Raw genomic sequence first — 19692 nt, 5'->3', positions numbered from 1 at the left:
CACTCAGGACCACAGGGGCAGGCGCTCCAGGACTTCAAGGTCATCCTCAGTTATACAGGAAGTTCAAGGTCATCCTGGGCTACACGTGACCTTGGCAAAAGAAAGAAAGATCATTTGCTGTGCATGACAGGACCGTTGTACATATCAACGTACAGAAACTGTGAGCTCACGCACAAGTCCTGCACAAGATCAAGCCAGCCCAAATCCCAGCATAGGCAGGGTAGGAGCTGAAAAGCTATTGGAAACTGATGGCTTCTGGGAGATGAAAGAATACAATTGCTGGGAGCCTCCTTATACTCCAGAAGATGGTCCTACACCCATACCATCCACACCATACAAACAGCACTGGATTAAAAAAAAAAAAACAATCAAACAAATGGAGATTACATAAAATTGGGAGGGAAAGGTAGTTTGGAGGATGAGAGAAAATTAGAGGAGATAAAATAGGGAGTGGGCTTGATCAAAACACGCTATACATATGTATAAAATTCTCAATAAAAATGAATTTTTTGGCACGTTTGAAATATATTGGGAGATCGGGTTCATCAAAAGAGTGTCTACACTAAGCCAATCTGTAGCACTTTCTTGCTAAAAAGCCTCAGCTGCCAAGTCTCTCCCTTTGATGCAAATGACAAAGAGAAATGTCAAACTGCTTCACGGGCATCTCCAAGTTGGGAGGCTGAGGTCATGACAGAGCCTGGCCTGATTTGCACTGCAACCAAGGTGAAGTTAAATAGCTCGGCACCCAGGCTCCCCCAGGCCATCTGAATCACAGTCCTGTGATTCTTGGTGGCACTGTGATGTGTCCTCTAACAGTTACTACCTCATTGTCTGCTCCCAACAAACATCAGGACTCGCTTATTCACACTTCACATGGGAAAAAAAAATCAACATTTTAAAAAATGAGATCCCACGCTATAAACTTGCTCCCCTGATGGGTTAGTTCTAGAGGGGAAAAAAATGTAAAGCCAGAGAAAGAGGAGAAGAAGCATTGTTGCCCCCCCAAAAAATGGATACCAGTTAACACAGCCACGCCCAGACAACATGTACTCAGTCCTCTTAACTGCGTGCTGGGTACCACCCAGATTCCTTTTGACATATGTTCCTTTAAGCATCTTCTTCCATTCCTATTTGCTCATCTTCTACGCCCCCATTCAAGCCCTATGAAAACTTGACTCAGTGGTAACAGAACTATCCAGAAAGCTGCAGTTTATCCTTTAAATCACTACTCCAAACACTGAGATCCAAGGTCATAAGGTCATTAGTTTTAAGACATCACACCAAACAGCAGACACTCGATCTGTGAAGCCATTAAAAATTACCCACATATGTCTCTGCCCTCTTCCATGGCTCAAGGGGGCCATAGTGTGCACCCCAGGATCAGTGTTTAAACAGCAGGCTTAGAGCCTTTCCCCAGCCCTCAGTTCCCATAAGGATTTGAGTTGGTCATGTCACTGAAGACTCAACAGCCATTGAGAAGAGCCGGGATCTGCTTGGAATCATCTGCCTGAAAGCGAAGCATTATAAAATAAAGTCATGGAAATTAAGCAGAGCAATTCAGTCACTTTTTATAAGTCAAGATTAGAAAAAGAAAAATAACTAAGTGCCAGGCGTGGTGGCTCATGCCTTTAATCCCAGCACTTGGGAGGCATGAGTTTGAGGCCAACCTGGTCTGCAAAGTGAGTCTGGGACAGCCAAGGATACACAGAAAGACCCTGTCTCGGAAAAAAAAGAAGAAGATGAAACGAAGACGAAGACAATGAAGAAGAAGAAGAAGAAGAAGAAGAAGAAGAAGAAGAAGAAGAAGAAGAAGAAGAAGAAGAAGAAGAAGAAGAAGAAGAAGAAGGAAGAGGAGGAGGAGGAGAAGGAGAAGGAGAAGAAGAAGAAGAAGAAGAAGAAGAAGAAGAAGAAGAAGAAGAAGAAGAAGAAGAAGAAGAAGAAGAAGAAGAAGAAGAAGAGAAAGGCTTACCCCTGCCTTCATAGTGCTCATGACTGCCAGTGTGCCTTCAGCAAAGCCTTAAGGTGAGCTTCCGGGGCTAGGAGGAATGCAGCAGCTACCCCACAGAGCCAGCGGCTCTGCCTACTGAGTGTATTGAGATTTCACTGCTGTGTCTTTTAGTTTTCCTTCCTCTTCTCTAACAATCAGGCTGCTGCTCCCTTTATTTACCTCCCTCCGCAAGCCTGTTTCCCTGGAACAGCAGGTCGCCCTCTTTTTAAACCCTCTGAGCTCTGGGAATCAGACAAAAAAAAACTTATTAAAAGTTTTCATAAACCTTCAGCCACTGGAGGAGAATGTGGGGCTCTCTCCCTTGGAGAAAAGACAAGAGGTCTGTGTGTGTGCTCAGCATCACTTCAGCCACTTTGCAAGCTGCGTGGTGCAAGAGAAGGCAAGCTTTCTAAACAGCGGGCCTCTGGATAAAATAAGACGGAGTTTGGAAGGGTTATCTGGTCACCAGTTACCAAGTAGATCTACACCCGGCACCTACCAATTCAGACACACATGTGGATGTTAATATGTAGCAGTGAGACGTGGCCGTATCTAACGAGCAGTGCAAATTCACACTTAGCACGAGCATAATTCTTACACAGTCTGTTCACTGTTTTACGTCTTTCCATCATTCTCACAATCATCCGCTAAGCACCATTATCCCCATTTTCTGATGAGGAAACGAAGGGCTCAGAAAAAGGATGAATTGTTTTCCCCAAAGACACAGAGAAAGAAGAAGGCTAAGCTTGCCAGTCTCCGGAGGTCTCCAGGGATTCTCGTGGGGTCGGTCCTAGCAAGTTTTCCTAACAAGGAAGAGTGAACTCAGATCTATGCATGAAATTGAGATTCATCATATAATCTGTGCATTAATTATCAACTCCCTGTAAGATAATATAACCACCATAGCTACTGCCCCATGCCAACTATTTTATATGCATCACCACAAAGATTACAAACCCCTGCCAGCTGGTAGAATCGTTGACAGGCAAGTGGTAAACCAAGGCTCAGGAAGGTACAGTAACTTGCCAGAGAAAATACACTGGAGACTTAGCTCTGCTCTCCAACTCCGCTGTCTACTTCCTTTCCAACATCCTGGGTGACCTAAGATAAAATATACTGAAGGTCAAACTATTCCTTTACGATGCACTTGATCTTTACAATCCAGAAGCCTCTTTTGAATCTTGCACGGTGCTGAAATAAAAAGAAAAAAAAAAAAAGACACTGCCCTGGAAATGGATGTAAGATAGACTGAGGCCCAGGTTTGGCCAGTAAACAGTCATTTGGCAGAGTAAACCATATAACCTCAGGAACTGGGTGTACTTCTTTAGCGTGGGGAAGCTTCAAAGGAACTCCCTGAAGGTTAAATGGGACAGTGGCTGGCTCAGACACATTGGGCCATGGTTTCTGGTGCATGTGGGGGTACTGCGGGTATTTTTTTAATCATCAATTATCATTTTCTTTCAAAAACACTGGGGAGACCATCTGACAGGCGGCTATAAGCTAAGTCAACTATTACCATAAAGGCAGAATACATGGCCTTCAACTAAAGTCAGAAACCATGGCTCATTCACCCATAGTGAGATGACACTATGCAGAGTAATTGTGTACAGCACAAGAGATGGGCAGTGAACAGGACTAAAGCCCAACCCTCATGAAGCATAAATTCTAGTAAAAATAATTACAAGAAAAAAAAAACCACTAAGATAAATAAGCCGATCACTTCCTAGCCGGTCATTGCTATGACTGAAACAACAAAGCTCCCTGTATCAATTGGCTAAGAGCCAGATATACCTACATACCAAGAGTCATCTGACTGGACACAGGTCCCCCAAGGTAAGTGATGTGTCTTTACTCTCTAGGCTAGCAGCTTTCAAAAGTCCATATCCATCAAAGTCACGTGGAAGAGAGGGGCCGTTTAAACACGTGTTGCTGAGCCCCAGCCTACAGGTTTGAACTCAGTAAGCCTGGAGCGAATTCCCAAATCCAAATCTCTGGAAAGCCTCCATATGACCCATTGAGAAGCACGTCCATGGAGAAACACCACAATGCCAGAAAAGAAAACAAAAAAATAGTGAGGCGGGAGGGGAGCAGGACAGACAGCCCAGTCCTCTCTGCTTGTCAGACAAGCTCCTATCACCACTCGCTATCTGAAGAACTCAGAAACCAGAGAGCCAAGGAGCCAGTCACTCCTGCGCCTCCTGCATCTCAGGGCAGTAGAAAAAGAGCTCCACTAACCCAGTTACTTCCTGGCCTCATTACAGATGAAAGGTGCTGATGGTGTCCCATGGTTTCTGGTCCCCAGGTGCCTCACAGGACCCCGCGACCTCAGCCATAGCCCCAGGAACCCTCCCTTTGACGACGGTCTCTTCAGACATGGACGTTAAAGTGTGTTTTTCTTTAGCAGCAAACTTTTCAGAAATGAACAGAAAGCTATTGTGTTTTTTCCTAAGGGAAGATCTATAAAATGAAGGTCAAATGTCAGATAATCTTTTTTTTTTTCGTAGAAATTAGTTGCATATGCAATTTTCCGATATGGCAGGGCATATGCAGAGTGGTCACACTGAACGGAGTTTGAGGCCTTGAAATAGGCCCTAGAGCAACTGGCTCATCCACCCTGTATATCCAGAGAAATTGTAATTCTTTATGGACAATTAAGGTCCCATATCATTGGAAACGCCTCCATCCTAGATAAATGGTGTAGTGGTTTGAACAAGCATGGCTCCCTTGGGCTCTTATATTTGAATGCTCATTGGAACTGTCTGGCAATGAGGACGAGGCATGGCCTTGTGAATGAGGTGTCACTAAAGATGGGCTTTGAGGTTTCAGAAGCCCATGCTATTCCTGGTTAGCTCTCTCTACCTTCAACTTTTAAATAAGGTAAAGGGCTCTCGGTGGCTGCTGCAGCTTCACGCCTGCTGGCTTGCTGGCGTGCTCTCTGCCATCATGACCATGGACTCACTAAAAAACAAAACAAAAAAAAACTGGGGCCCCCCAAATTAAATGCTTTATTTTATAAGTTGCCTTGGTCATGGTGTTTTGTTACAGGAATTGAAAAGTAACTAAGACAAATGAAAACAACCGGTCAACCTCATAATGTTCTTCTTGTGCTTGCTTGCATTAACGGGGCCTTGCTGAGTTCCCAGAACTCATAATACCACCAAGAAGGGACAGCATTTTCTGAGCACTTTCCATGAGCCTAACCGTTGGCCGAGCACTCTGCCTGTATCACCTCATGATCGGTCACCACCGCCAATGACAGGCCATCATCACCATTAGCCTCATTTCCTAGATGACCAGATGGAGGTGTTCACAGGACTCAAAGTGTTCAAGGTCAGAGTGTATGATTGAGATGACCATTAACTGGAGCCCAAAGTCAGCGCTCTGAGCTGAGCGTGCTCCTTATACACCTGTGCATTTCTTCTTAGGAGAGCAGATGGACCATCTGTGGCCGACCCGACTCCACAAGGAAGCCTCATCCCAGAACTGACAGGCATATCAGGGACTGTGCCTGAACCCTGTGGTGTGGTGGTCACCGCTGAAGCTGAGAGGCACGCGCCTGTTCTTTATTGCCGGCCCTCACACTGCAAGAATCAAGAAAGTAGGGAAGGGATTGGGCATCTTTGGAAAAATCAAAGATAAAAATCTGTATGCCTCTCCTCTCAGAATTAGGGGCCTTTTACAGGGAAGACCTGCACCATTCAACCCTAGATCCGTCTGTGAACTCAAAGGTAACCCTACCCAATGGCGTGAGCACCATCTTCTCCTTTGTTAAACTGGAGGAGTCATCTCCTGCCCAAGGGAGACACATTCTGAGTCTGCTGGAGCTACAGAGGACCAAAGGCCATAGCCTGGGGTTTGGGGGACACAGCTACCCTCAGACACTGCCCCCCCCCAGTAGAAACAGTGATGTAAAACCTGACTCAGGTGTAAGGGTTCTCCCCACGAAACGCTGCTATTTTAAGACTAGAAAAGCCAAGTCACCTGTAGAAAGCAGGGCTCCCTGCACAGACAACACCTCTCTCACCATTACTTCTTACTGCCATTAAAAAGAAAAAATTCTTCTAACATTCAGTACCACACATTGGTTAAGAGCACAGACATTGGCGTGGGCTGATTTATAGCCAAAAATCGTTGAGTCTCCGTGATATCAAATTTCCTACATGATATATGGGAATATCATGTTTTTCTGGTGGGGTTAAAAGATGTAAATGGTAACCTAAAATTCTCCCCCCAAAATATTCCCAGGGACATTTCTAAAGACAGGCTTTAAATCAAGGGATTTCAGTAGAGCTAATGTCTCCCCCCTCCCCAGGATGAAGTTAGCACAGTGAGTACATAAAATAAATGAGGAAAAAGAATGTAAGTTGACTGCTACCTTCACATACTACAGCCTTGAGTCAGGTGGGCTCAAGTCCTGACTCGCCCACTTGCTTGCCGGGTGACCTCAGGCTCAGTGTTGACGCCTGTGTTCTTCAGTTAGGATCACAAATGTGCCCACAGCCTAAGACTTTTAAGAAGATGGCTGAGTGACAAGTAGTACAGCCCTTGACAACCGCCTGGCTTATTTTAAGTTCCTGAAGTATGCAAGAGTGTCTGTGCTCCCTATTTGGCAGTCGCTTCCCCTCCTGCACTTATTCCCAGGACGCTCACTCTGAATTCTTCATGCTCTGAGACACACCCTGGTGCACCTGTGTTTTTCATAACTTTGGAATCCGGTCCCTATTATTATCCCTCTATCATCCATCATTTCACCAAACGGTTTGACATCTTGTCTTCTCGACTTCCCATTCCAATAGATGCCAACACCTCATCTCCTCTGTATGCTTTGGGTGCTTACAAGTCCTCATGCCAACCAAGTCAGGCCCCCTACTGTCACATCCTAATCTAGACTGTTCTGATGGGCATGCAGCTATAAATGAGCAACGGGGAAAAACACTGCTTCGTGTCCTGGTCCTGGGGATTTGACAACTCATTCTCTATGAGGGGGGAAAAATGATAGTATAAAATTACAAGGTAGCTCAAAAGAACAAAGGTAGTTTTTTTTAAATATGTCTAACTTCTATCAAAAATCTTAAGTAATTTGATTTTCATGAAAAAAAAAACATTTTTTTTCTTTAAATCCTAAGGTCAGAGACATACAACTATCGGCCCTTACATGGAAGTTAGGGGGCTGGAGTGATAGCTCCACGGTTAAGAGCACTGCTGCTCTTCCAGAGGACTCAGGCTGGGCGCTCAGCACCACAAGGAGGCCCATAGCCATGCACAGCTCTGGTTTCAAGGGATCCAATATCTTCTTCCGGTTTTCATAGAGACTTCACGAAAGTGGTACACATACATGGACACAAACAAAAACATTCACACAGAGAAAATAAACAGGTTTTTTTTTAAACATGGAAGCTAAGCAAGACATAGTAGCTCCCGTTTTTAAACGTCAGCACCTGGGAGGCAGAGGCAGCAGGGTCACAAGTTTAAGACCAACAGGGGCTGCATAGTGAGTTCTAACGTTAGTCTAGGCTACAAAATGAAATTCTTTCTCCAAACTAAAAGTCATAAAAGAATAAAAGGGAGCTGGGTGACGATTCAGTTGGTAAAATGCTTGCTGTGCACGCATGGAGACAGGAAGGTCCTTAGCACCCATCTTATAAAAAGAAAACATTCCAGCCACCAAGGTGTGCACCTGTAACTCCAACACTGACAGGCAGATCCCTGGCACTTCTTGGACAGACAGTCCAGCCAATTGTAAGTTCCGGCTTCAGGGAGAAACCCTGTTTCGGTAAATAAGGTGGAAGGTAACTTGGGACAAAATTTAACATTGACTGCTAACTTCCACATGTGTGTCCACCTGACCCCCGACACACACAGAGAGAGAAAGGCACTCACACAGACACACACACACACACACACACACACACACACACACACAGGCAGAGAGAGAGAAAAGGAGGGAGGAGGGGAGAGAGGGAGGAAGGGAGAGAGAGAGGGAAAAAAGAAAAGAAAAGAAACAAACATAGAAGTCATTAACAGATACAAAAATTGTCCAGGCTTACCACCACCCTCAAACACCAAAGATGTAAGTCAAAAGGCTTTATAAGGACCCATGTGACCCCAGAGGCAAAGGCTGTCCTATCTGCTGTGTCTAAAAGGTGGTGACATCTATTCCCTGGAGTCCTGAGAGAGAGTTAGGTACAGAAGGAGGACAGCTGTTGCACCTCACAAGTCCCTCCACAGACCCTCCTGAGCTCCTATGTGCTCAACCACCTCCATGTGTCTGCAGCAGCCTCTACCTCTCTCCTGAGTGATGCAGCTGACCTGGACTCCTCTGAGAAATCCTCATTACCACCCTAAAATGGGGCCTTCCAAGTAGGAAACAAAATCTGAATTAATTTTTGAAAAGACAACTGGAGAAAAATAGCAAACACATTCTAAATCCTTATAAACTGTACGTTGCTAGCAAATATTAAACTCCACGGGTATCATTTAAGATGTCTCTTTATCCCTGTGTGAGTATGTGTGACTGTGTATTCGTAGGCATGTGCACATGATGGTGCCCTTTGGAGGCCAGAGGAGGGCATCAGACCCCTGGAACTGGAGTTATAAAAGATTGTGAGTTGCTTGGTGTGGGTTTGAGGGAACCAAAATGGAATTTTCTACAAGAGCAGCAAATCCATTTAGCCACTGAGCCCTCTCTCCAGCCAGCAACCCCGGCATCTCCTCTTAAGAGACTAACTTCGGCCTTGAACTATTATTTTTTTAAAAAGTGTAATTGACACCTATCTTCTTCTCTATCAAAACTTACCAACTTGTCTTTAGCAAATCTACTTTAAATATATTTCTCTTTTCTGAAAAAAAAATAGGATATTATAGACAAAGCCAAAATTTGCTTAGCCAGCATCCTAAGTCCATTTCTTCCATGTCTTTTCTAAGAGGTGATGCCATCCGCCCATTGAGCCTAATGTCTCGATTATTCTAATATTCTTCAGTGATTGCTACTCACCTTCTTGTTACACCCATAAGATAAGCTCTGTTTTCTGCCCACAGGAGAGGATGTGGTCTTAAGGATGCTGAGTTTGGTCCATAAACTGAAGCACCTGTTGCCTATAATATTCCTTAAGTAAATGTCATAAGATCATCTGAGATGCCACCGTAAAAAGGAAGTGGCATTTAAAAAAAAAACATGGACTGCAGCTACAATACAAGCAGGACTCACCCAGTGTTGACATCTTGCGTAGCTACGCATGCCAATAGTGAACTCAACAGAAAAGGCCAGACCAAGGTAGACTTCACCTGACTTGGCTTGCATGTGCACCTTACTTTAAGGGAATTATGCTTTTCGACTTAATAAATCAAGTACTGGTAGAAATCTGGTAACAAGCAAACAGACTTGGTCACACGGCTCTAAAACCATGCCACTGGCATCCGTAATGGGATGATAACAAAGACCACACCTAATTAGCCAGGTGTCCATCAAGCATGGCCATGTCAAAGCAAGAAACAGTGGTTCAAACATGTCTGAAACATAAAACATGTCATAATCTGCCGTCCTCCACTTAAACATTGGGGACTAACATGATTTTTTTTTAAATGTCTGAGCCCAAAGCAATGAGCCTAAAGCAAAATTCATAGACTCTTCTATGTGAGATAAAGCAAGGACAGGGGAGGAAGGATCCCAAAAAAAGGCAAAAAGAGAAGTCTGGGGTTGGAACCCAAAATCTATGGGTCACAAAGAGATGCTCCTGGACCAGCATCTGGAAAGGTGACCTTGGAAGGAGGAAGTCAGTGGGACCCCATAGTCTTTGAGAGAGCAGACGGCCAGTGTGTCTTCCAGGATAAATGAGAGCTGTTAAGTTTTTCAAAGTGAGTGGAAACAGGAGCAGAACTGAAAAGTGCACCAGCGAAAGCAATATGGAGACTGTACACAAGGGGACTTAAGTGTATGCTCAACGCTTTATACAGGGAAAGGTAAAGACAAGACGGATAAGAAACTTGAATTTATCTACTTCACTTCTAAAGTGACTCGGGATATAGTTTTCCAACTAATGAACACTTTAAAGTACATGTACAGTTTTTTTTACAGGCAGCGGTGACCTTGGAAACTCTGGAATTTGCTCAAATTAGTTGCACTCTTCCACTAAAAAATGGGATCACGAAGGTCAAGCCCAGAAATACTACTTTGCTACTTGGAATAGACACCTTTTGGGTAGAAAATGTAAAAGCCACATTGGTAAGTCTATCAGAAACATGTGCCCTGGCCTTGAGTTAGAAGCAAGGGGTGGCGCCACGCTGTTAAGGGCTTTGGCACGGTTACGTTGTGCATCTAAATAGTTAAAACTCTACGTCCCCTACTTCCAGTAGGGCCCTTGGTTCCTGAGTAAACCCAGTTGAAGTGCCCTGAAGATAACGCAATGAAAGCACTAGAGAGCTGGCCTCTGCTGTGGCTGTGTCCACGCAATTTTGTTTAGGGAACGATAACCATGCTGAAACAGGGCCGGCTGAGGTACAGGGAGGCAGCTGGCAACATGGCTGGCCCCTGGAGGGCTCGGAGCTTTGGGAAGACCAGCGACCGTCCCTCCCACGCTCAACTCACTTGTGATTTGAGACACTTTAGAGTCTTCGCTTGATGTCTTCCCCCACACACACACACCCATTCACACACTCTGTATCACAACCGGTGAAACTGAAGAGATGGTAGGTGCACATCAAAGAGAAGAAAGCTGTGTTGAATAAATGAATGACAGCTAAGACATCCAGAGCTCAACATCTGTAAGTAGGGTAAGAGTTAGACTCAACACTGATATGGCAGAACAGCGTAGTGCCCATGACCCTGACATGGCGTGTATAGTTGTACAAGCTCCATATGGCCACGTGCACCATCCCTGACCAAGAGACATCATAGAAACCATTAAGCTCCTCGCCTACCTCATTAATAGAAGCGTCCCAACCTCACACAGCCAGATTTAGGGGCACTGAAGAAAACAGGGAAGCAATGAGAAATTGCTCTAAAATTCCAACATCACAAATGAAAGGCCAGCCAAACAACTCCTGAGATGCATAAAGGGTAAATTCAAGGCATATGAAAACATTCCTCTGGTGTCATTTCCTGGTCTCCAGTGTGAAGATGGCAAGTTTGACATGTGTCAGCCTCCATAGCTGTGTGAGCTAATTCCTATGATAAATATCCAAAAATAGCATGTATATATGTATATATGGGATACTATAGCCTAATGTATATTAATAACATTATTGTAGCATGTTATATGAAATAGTATTGTTATTGCTATTAATAAAATTTCAACATAAGATAATAATGTAACAATTTCAGGTAATTTAACATAAAATGGTTATATAATGGTTGATAATGTTGATAAATATAATTATAACATAATGTATAAATGTAAATAAATAGAGATATAGGACAAACATATATTTGTATATATTTTAACATATACATATATTTTCTAGTACATTGTATTGGTTCTCTGTCTTTGGAGGACCCTGACTAATATAACACTTCTGTGCAATTACCTCTCCTTGAGTGTAGGCTGGACCTAGTTCCTTCCTCTTTCAAATGGAACACAGTAAAAAGTAATGGGATGTCACTTTCAAAATTAGGTTACAAAGGACTATAACTTCCACCTTGCTCAGGCGCTCTCCTGCCCTAGTCACTCAATCTGCCTCAGTCAGCTGCTGAGCTGCCAGCTGCCTCATGCTGAGAATGGCCCATGTGTGAAGGAATGGAGGGCAGCCCATGAGAAACTGAGGTCACCAGGGAATAGCTGAACCCCACAGCAACCCTGTGGGAAAGCAGAGAAGCAGGGCCTCCTCCAGACAGGCACAATCCTGGACACCTTGACTGAATCCCAGTGAGGGGTTCAGACCAGAGGAGCAAGCACACTAGCTTCCTGCGGCAAAGGAATAGTGAATTGACAAACCCAGCCTGTGGCACAGCAGTAAAAATTGCAGTTCCCTTTTAGGGTGAGACTGCGTTTCCCCCCACCCCCTGCCCTTTTTTTTTCTTGAAAGGTATCACCCAGTGAATGTTGGCAGGGGTCCCCAGCATGGACTTACACATGGAGGAGCCAGTTCCTAGATGCCTAAAGAAAAAAGAAACCGTGACATCAATTTCTAGGCTGTACTAATTTAAGCTCAGGGTGTGACAATGTGACAAACATTTTAATTAGATTAATAAGTTTTCACATTCAAACCAACTTTATAAGATCCAAGAGATAAATGATTGTGAATATATGTTGTTTAGACGTCTTCCTTTTCGATTCCTAACTTTACCAGACGTCTCTGTTTTATCTGATTTAGGCTACTGCCCAAACAAGTGCACATCATCACAACCCCCCCTTTTTTTTCCTATGTCTTCAGGTCTCTTTAAATAACACCCAGATGTATGTTTGAGTCAGCACACCTAGAAGCAAACCGGAGATCCAGCCCTCCTGTCACAGAGAAATAAGGACCCTCAAAGATGTCTGCAGACACTGAGGAAGGATGAGGTGTGAAGATTCACTGCCCAAATTGTGATTGTGTGAGCAGAAAAAAAAAAAAAAGAGGTCACCATTATGGCCATGTGAGGAAGTCAAGACCATCCAACCGCAGGTACACTCTAAAACAGTTTTCTGCTTGCTGATGTGAGTTCACTTATGAATTCACTCATTAATTCACTCATCTGCGCTCAATAGCGAAGAGGCAGACGAATGGCCATTTTGAGATGAATACACGACCACCTGCCATGCAAGAGGCATGACTCACAGAAGCAGATTCTGTTCTCATGACCCTTTCTAGACCCAATGGGACAAATGGGGAGTGATGCCTAGGGTGTTCCGAGAAGCAGGCTTGGAGGGTGCTCAGGGTCAGGTGGCCATGAGGCCTGCATCCCGTCTGAGGTGAATACAAGGTTCAAGATGGCAAAAAGGTCAAGACTCAATAAACACCAACTTAGGAGCAGCATGACAGTCAGGCATGGTGGTGCATGAAGCAAACAAGATCCTATTTCCAAAACCAGCGGCTGGGTGTGGAGTTCAGCGATGCAGCACTTGCAGGTGAAAGGCCCTGGGTTTGATCCCTAGAATAGACACACACACACACACACACACACACACACACACACACACACACACACACACACATACACACACACCACATGCACACACACTTCCAGAGAGTTGATGGAAGCCCCTAAGAAAGATAGAAAACCAATACAGAGCTTTTCCTCTTAACCGTACTGTGTATATCTTGGCTAAAAACACGGGGGCCCACAAAGCTCTATACCTGCCTTTATGTGGGGAACATATATGTTTCTTTCTGTTAAACTGCCACATCCTGGGCTTAGTAAGGAAAGAAGTGCGTGAGTGACTATTCTTCCCCTGGCCCATGTCATATCCTGCCACCAAAGGATATTCCCACAAAGCACGGCATCTTCAGTACCGGCCGGCTTTGCCAAGCAGTATTCAAAGAGAGTGTTCCAACCTTCACTGCTCAACAATGCACAATGCTATCTAATTGCTTGGGTTCTTCGCCAAAACTCAATAGCCTCAAACATCTTAACTGTTGCCAACTTGATGAGTTGGGGGGCAACTAGTCCACAGATTTAATTCACAGATTAAAGAGATTTAAAAAAAAAAAAGTCAGACCTTGAAAATATCCCATGCAACAAAGTATTTTAGAAACTGATGAGAAGTAAGTCGCACCGATGCCATATCCCCTTGGGTCCCCAGCAGGCATTCCTGCCCTACGGATGCGAAAGCAGAGAAATGGCCCATTCAGGTCATACCACGCAGTTCGGCCAATTTGAAAGCTCGCATTGAAGCAAACAGCTTAACGATTTAGTTGGATATTTGCTCCGGCATGTTCTGCCAATCCCTAGAGTTAAACAACCATGACCACCTCCCAGGGGTCAAGTGTTTCCACCATACCACGCAGTGCTCTCATATCTGCTTGCTGAAAACTCCTGCCCTGTGCCCAACCTGAGCAACCGATGTTCCCTGTCTCCACAGGTGTGCCTGGTGCAGTGTGAAAGCCATGTGGCCGCTTTAACTTAGCATGTGGTTCTTGCTTTGGTCTTGGCATATATCTGAACTCCATTCCCTTTTCTAAGGAGCAACATCCAACTGGGCGAATTTACCAGCTGATGGGCACGTGACTACAAATGACACTTCTGTGAGCATTCACACACCCACCTTTCTCTGGACTTGTTTTCACTTCTGTCAGGTAGGTTCCTAAAAGCACAAGCGCTTCATCCTGTGAGAGGTGCAGGTTTCGTGTCTTAAAGAAATTGCCAAACCAACCACCAGAATGCTTTTACTGTTTCCCTCCAGCACCCAATTAAAAAATTTTAAGAGGACTAGTCAAGAAACACAGAGGCCTCTGACCACATACCACCCAGATGCAGCGGTTGGGTGTGTGAGGCATACTTCAGTCAGCAGCCTAGTGCGGGAAACATCCACTCCACAACCCTGCAGTGTACATCTACCACTGACTCACTGGAGAAGGACCCAATGGGGCCGCTGAGCAGCCCTCCTGTGCACCTCCATAAGAAAGGCCAAGGGGAAATCACATTGAAATCTGGAGGCAAAACAGGCCCTGTCACAATTTTCCTTCCATCTCTCCACCTTATTTGTTCTAATACATTGAGATCCCCTTTCATCAGGCCCAACAGGGGGTCCTGTGGCCAAGCATCCTCACGTGAGCTTCTCTATCCTCTTTAGAACCTGTAACTGTCAGCCAAAGGCATGAAATAAACTGCATTCTCTTGTTTGTCTGTCTGTCTCTGTGTCTCTGTGTCTCTGCGTTTGTGTCTCTCTGCCTCTCCCTCTCTATCTCTATCTTCCATATACATAAAAGCACTCAGCAAGCCCACATCAATTTTATGACCCTACCCAGTCACCCTGGTCTCCCCGAACCCAATGCTATGGATCAGAGATTACCACTGTCCCTTTCGACTACATCTGATTGGTATTAATCCTTTTAAAGCCCAAGGATTCTTCCTCTCCAACTCCATTTGAATCCACTTTCCAAGATGCCATAAGACACCCCAACTCCTTTCTCGTATGCACATGGTGCTGGCTCCTAAGCCTGATTCTGTCCTGAGTTTGCAAAGCCCATAAAACCTGTTGGGCATGGCTTGTTTTCATAGGTGGGTTGTTGTTGTTGTTGTTGTTGTTGTTGTTGTTGTTGTTGTTGTTGCTGTTGTTCTTCTTCTTCTTCTTCTTCTTCTTCTTCTTCTTCTTCTTCTTCTTCTTCTTCTTCTTCTTCTTCTTCATGCCACAACCTAATATACATTTTCTTAGTCTTTGCTTATTTCTCAATTTCACAAACTGTCACTTCTTCCACTGCCCCAGAGTACCACACACTTTATGTACAGGGTTCAGAAGAGGCACGGGCCACAAAGGAGGTGGTAGGGAGGGAACAGTGATAAACCCAAATACTTTAGCATGATGACCAATTGCATTTTTTAAATGGGTGCCAGGTCAACAGTCAAAGTGTGCTTAAAACTGACCATTTCTTTTACAAACCCTGGAACAACCAAACTGACTCTTGTCATCGGCTGGGACTTTCCATTTGAAATCTCTTTCTAAAAAACAGTGACAGGAAATTGAGGCCCTAAAAAGCATTATGAAAATCCAGCCACCTCCTTGTCAACGCTTCATTTAGCTTGCCATGGGCACCGCCGCCCTGGCTTGGGTACACACAGGAACACACACAAGAATGGTAACACTGATCCCCCATTCTAGACGGAGTACTCCGCCCCCCTTCTCTCACTCTCACACAACTTCTTGTTTGGTCCCCCCACGAAACACACAACTTCTTGTTTGGTCCCCCCACGAAATTCAGTGAGGTGGCTCTAGTTACCCTCACTTTGCAGATAGGAGCTGGAGGTCTGAGAAGATAAACAGCCAGTCCAATCTGGCTAATACAAAAGGCACACATGGGATTCAAACCAAGAACATTAGGCTCCAATGCTCGCTCTTTTCTCCAAGCCACACTGCCTGCCTCCCAAACACAATGGCCCCTTCCCCATCCTGGCTGCTGCAAGACTCCACCGTCTCTTCTCCATCATCATCGATAAATATTTATCAAGGACCACTGCCTACATAGCAATGCTGTTGTTTCCACAGCAACACGCAGTCAGAGAGTCATGGGAGTATCCCATGCTTGAAAGAGCGATGCTGTAATGTCCTCTGATCATGGCTCTGAAAGGTGACAGTTACACTACTACAAGAGAAGCCATCTCAGCTGGCAGTGTGACGCCCATGGAAACTGTGCTTAGGATAACCAAGAAGAACTGGAATAGAAGAGAAAGCTACAGGCTGTCACCCAAGGAGGCGGTCTGCATTTATTTCGTGTTTGCTATTGTTGCTGGAACAGAATCAAAGCCAGGTTTTTCATATCAATTGTTCGTTTACTAGGGAACAAATCAAGCAACAGAAAGTAAAATTCAACTGAACTGAAAACAGTTCCCCAGAGATATCTTGGAGCAATTATCAAGTTAAATGGCTACATTGCTTACAACTGCCACCCCGAGTCAGTCCCCTTTAAGATTTGGTTTTAACTTGCAGGACTGAAACCTACTGATAAATGGCCTAATTGTCCCCGTTATCTGTTTACTTAGTTGACTCCTTCCCTCATCCCAAGTCATATTTTGCTGTTTACTTACTATTACCAAAGTTTTTTTTCTTTTACTATAATTACACACACACACACACACACACACACACACACACACACACACACAAACTGTGGTCTCTCCTGAAACACACGTTAGAGTGAGGAACAAGGAAACTGCCTTTGATGACAGCTCCCTACTCTGACTTTTGGACGCTGTGACCAACAGTTATAGCAAATCCCGCCACCCCTCTATGTCCTAGATGTAAGCTTACAAATTGAAATTGCTCTGGAGACCGGGGAGCTTCAGATCAAAGGAATATGGAGGATGCACTACAGAGTTTTAAAATGCATTATTTACTCCGACTTGTGGAAAGTTTAAAATAAGATACTTCAAAAGAGACCAGTGCTATAATCACACTTATAGCAAATTTGGATTCCAACAATACCACCATGGGGAATAAAATAAGAAGATAAGTCCGTTTTAACAAATCAACAGTTGCAGAATCAACATATCGACAATTACAGATGTTCATAAGGAAAACCCCGGAAGAATCCAGTTTAAACGATCTACTTAGCATTAATATAGAGAGATGATGTGTTATGTATAGAAAAAGATCCTCATGTCTATAAATGAGCGGAGCTTAGAACGCACCAAGTCACCAAGACAAGCTAATCCCACTCCTTCACGGAGCCCAGGAACAACGCAGCCGCTTGCTAAATATACGCTATTGTAGCTTTGCAAAAGCTATGGGGCCAGGTAGAACCAAAGGAAACATATGGCGCCTTCACAGTCGATTTCTTCCCAAACTGTACTTCACGATGGCTTTTCTTCCCCGTGTGTTCCGAACAGCAAACAAAGAAAAGGTGCTTCCTCCTCACACTTCTCTAAATGTTTTAACAAAAGGCTGCTGAATAAACACATTACTCATTTAAAAAATTGAGCCGAAGTTCTCTCCCTGAGATGAAAAGAGGCTCGATTTGCATTTAACTGCTGTGGGCGAGCGCCACCTTGCGGGAGTATGAGGAACGGGCGGGCATTCAACCCTGGACAGCTTTCTGGAGCCGATTCTAGGTTTACAGCTGCTACCCAAAAAAGGTCTGTGGAATGTGTTTGATCCTGTGGATGTGTTTCTGCTGCGGGAACGTGAGTACTATTAACGCGTGGCTGGCCAGCCAAGCCTTAGAAGACAGTAAAAATCGGAATCCTAAATCATACCCGGGTCCTCAGGATTGCCCCAAGCATCCTTCTGCCACCTCCCTAGCGTAGCACACCTAACACAGACCCCTAAAAGCGAGGGAAACAAGAGCTATGCAGCATCTTCAGTATGATGATGCTGAGGCTGCTTCTTTTCTCCCCCTCGTCCCAGCCTTTCATCTTCACACCCCTCAAAAAAGAGTGTCTCCCTCGCTCAACTTCCCTGGCACGGAAACAAGCTGTCCCTTCCTGAACATCGGTGTCCAGTTTCCATTTTAACATCAAGCCAGGGATGAAAACCTAAAGACATTTCCTAGGGAACGTTACTCCGGCGGCGGTTCTTAATCTCAAACGCAGCCTGTTTAAAGACCTTCCCTTGCAGCAGGTCCGCGGCCTTCCTTGTTCCTTCTTCCTCCCCTGCTTTCTTCTGGGAACACAGCGGTTGCTTAGCAATCCAAAGGGAACCTTTTCCCAAGTCCCGCGGACTTGCCTCAACGTGCCCCCGACCCTGCAACAGCAGCTCAGTGTGGTCACCTCTGAAACCAAAGGTGCTAAGAAACTTCGTGGTGATTTCGAACTTGGAGGTACGCCTAAATCGCCTCCCCATCTCTCCTTCACTCTTCGGAGGGATTCCGGGATGGAAGCACTACCAGTGGGTTTTTAGTGATGAAAAAGACCTTCCGTAGTGGTCTCTTCGGCTCAACTCACCACTAGGATGACACAGGGCGCACTCTGGGGGAACAAGCTCCCTGCCTATGGGCAAACCGAAACACGAGTGTCCCGAAGTTTCCAGAAGCCCACTAGCTCACTGATCAAAACCACTCCACTTAAAGGGCCTTAGCAGGGTACTCATTACTCTGGACAGAACCATGAGGTGAGGTGGGGACTTTGCTGTGTGGGTCACTCATAGATACACTCCCGTGGGAACCCCCGGCAGCTAAGGACAGGCTAAAGGAATCAGCAGCGTGTTTAGAACAAGACTGGATGCTCTTCAGCGTCTCCAAGGAGAACGAAAAAGCCACCGCCCTGGCAGCCTGGGCCTGCTAGGGACCTGTGCTCCCCACTCCAAGAGCGCGCAGCCCAGGAAGCTGCCCGGGTGACAGTACTCCGCGCCGGGCGAAAAGCGGCTCCTTATCCCGCCACCCCGAAACACTCGAGTGACAGGTTCCGACAAGTGGGAGGCAGCAAGTGGAAATATTCGTAACAACCGCGGAAAGTTTCTCCCGCCCGGGGGTGGGGAGGGAAGCAGCAGGAAAGTAAGGCGACAAGAAGCCCGGAGGACCTAGCACAGGACTGGCACGTCTGGCCGCAGCATCTGCGTCCGGAAGCTGGGACGGGACTCGGGCCACCTGGCCCCGGCATCCCCTGGTCACCGTGGCCAACTTTCTCCTCCCAAGCAGCGGGGAAGGACGCGGGGGCCCGGGGAGCCCGGCGGACGCACTCACCTGCGGCGCTCTGCGCTCTGGCGCCGGGCAGCGGCGGCCGCTGCAGCCCCAGGAGCAGGAGCCGGAGCAGGCAGAGGGCGAGCGCGCCAAGGCTCCCCATCCGGGCGGCAGGCAGCTCAGCCCCTTCCCGCGGGCGCCGGGGCCGGGACTCGGGCGGGCGCGGGGCGGCCCCGCATCGCCAGCGCGGCTGCAGGCAGTGCGCGCCGCTGGGCTCCCGGGCTGGCTCCGCTCGGGCTGCGGGAGCCAGCGCCGTTGCGCTCCGAGCCCAGGCGCGGCGCGAACTGAGGCGCGAGGCTGGGCGGGGGCGGGACGCGGGGGCTGGGGGGCGGTGTCCCCCGAGTCCTAACGCCGCCGCCGTCGCCGCCGCCCGCCCGGGCGCTCCGCCTCGGCCACGCACACACACCCTCGCGCGCACGCCGGCGCCTGGCACACGCCCGCGGCTGACACTCGCGGGCTCC

The 19692-nt window shown here is 46.3% G+C and overlaps 1 protein-coding gene across 16 annotated transcripts in view; it reads right to left on the bottom strand.

Moving 5' to 3' along the window:
- Window positions 1–19492, bottom strand: part of PTPRT (protein tyrosine phosphatase receptor type T) — a 1106784-nt gene extending 1087292 nt beyond the window's left edge. For all 16 annotated transcript variants that reach the window (XM_084776217.1, XM_084776209.1, XM_084776218.1 and 13 more), the window contains exon 1: window positions 19235–19492. In XM_084776217.1, the coding sequence (XP_084632343.1) occupies window positions 19235–19334 (100 nt within the window). In that variant the 5' untranslated portion in view covers window positions 19335–19492. The remainder of the gene's footprint in view (window positions 1–19234) is intronic.
- Between the last annotated feature and the right edge of the window lie 200 nt (window positions 19493–19692).

This window comes from Acomys minous, assembly GCF_964271855.1.
Source record: "Acomys minous genome assembly, chromosome: 3".
Classification (NCBI taxonomy): domain Eukaryota; kingdom Metazoa; phylum Chordata; class Mammalia; order Rodentia; family Muridae; genus Acomys; species Acomys minous.
The sequence above is the reverse complement of the archived record's forward strand: the minus strand, read 5'-3'. Positions and strand labels throughout refer to the sequence as shown.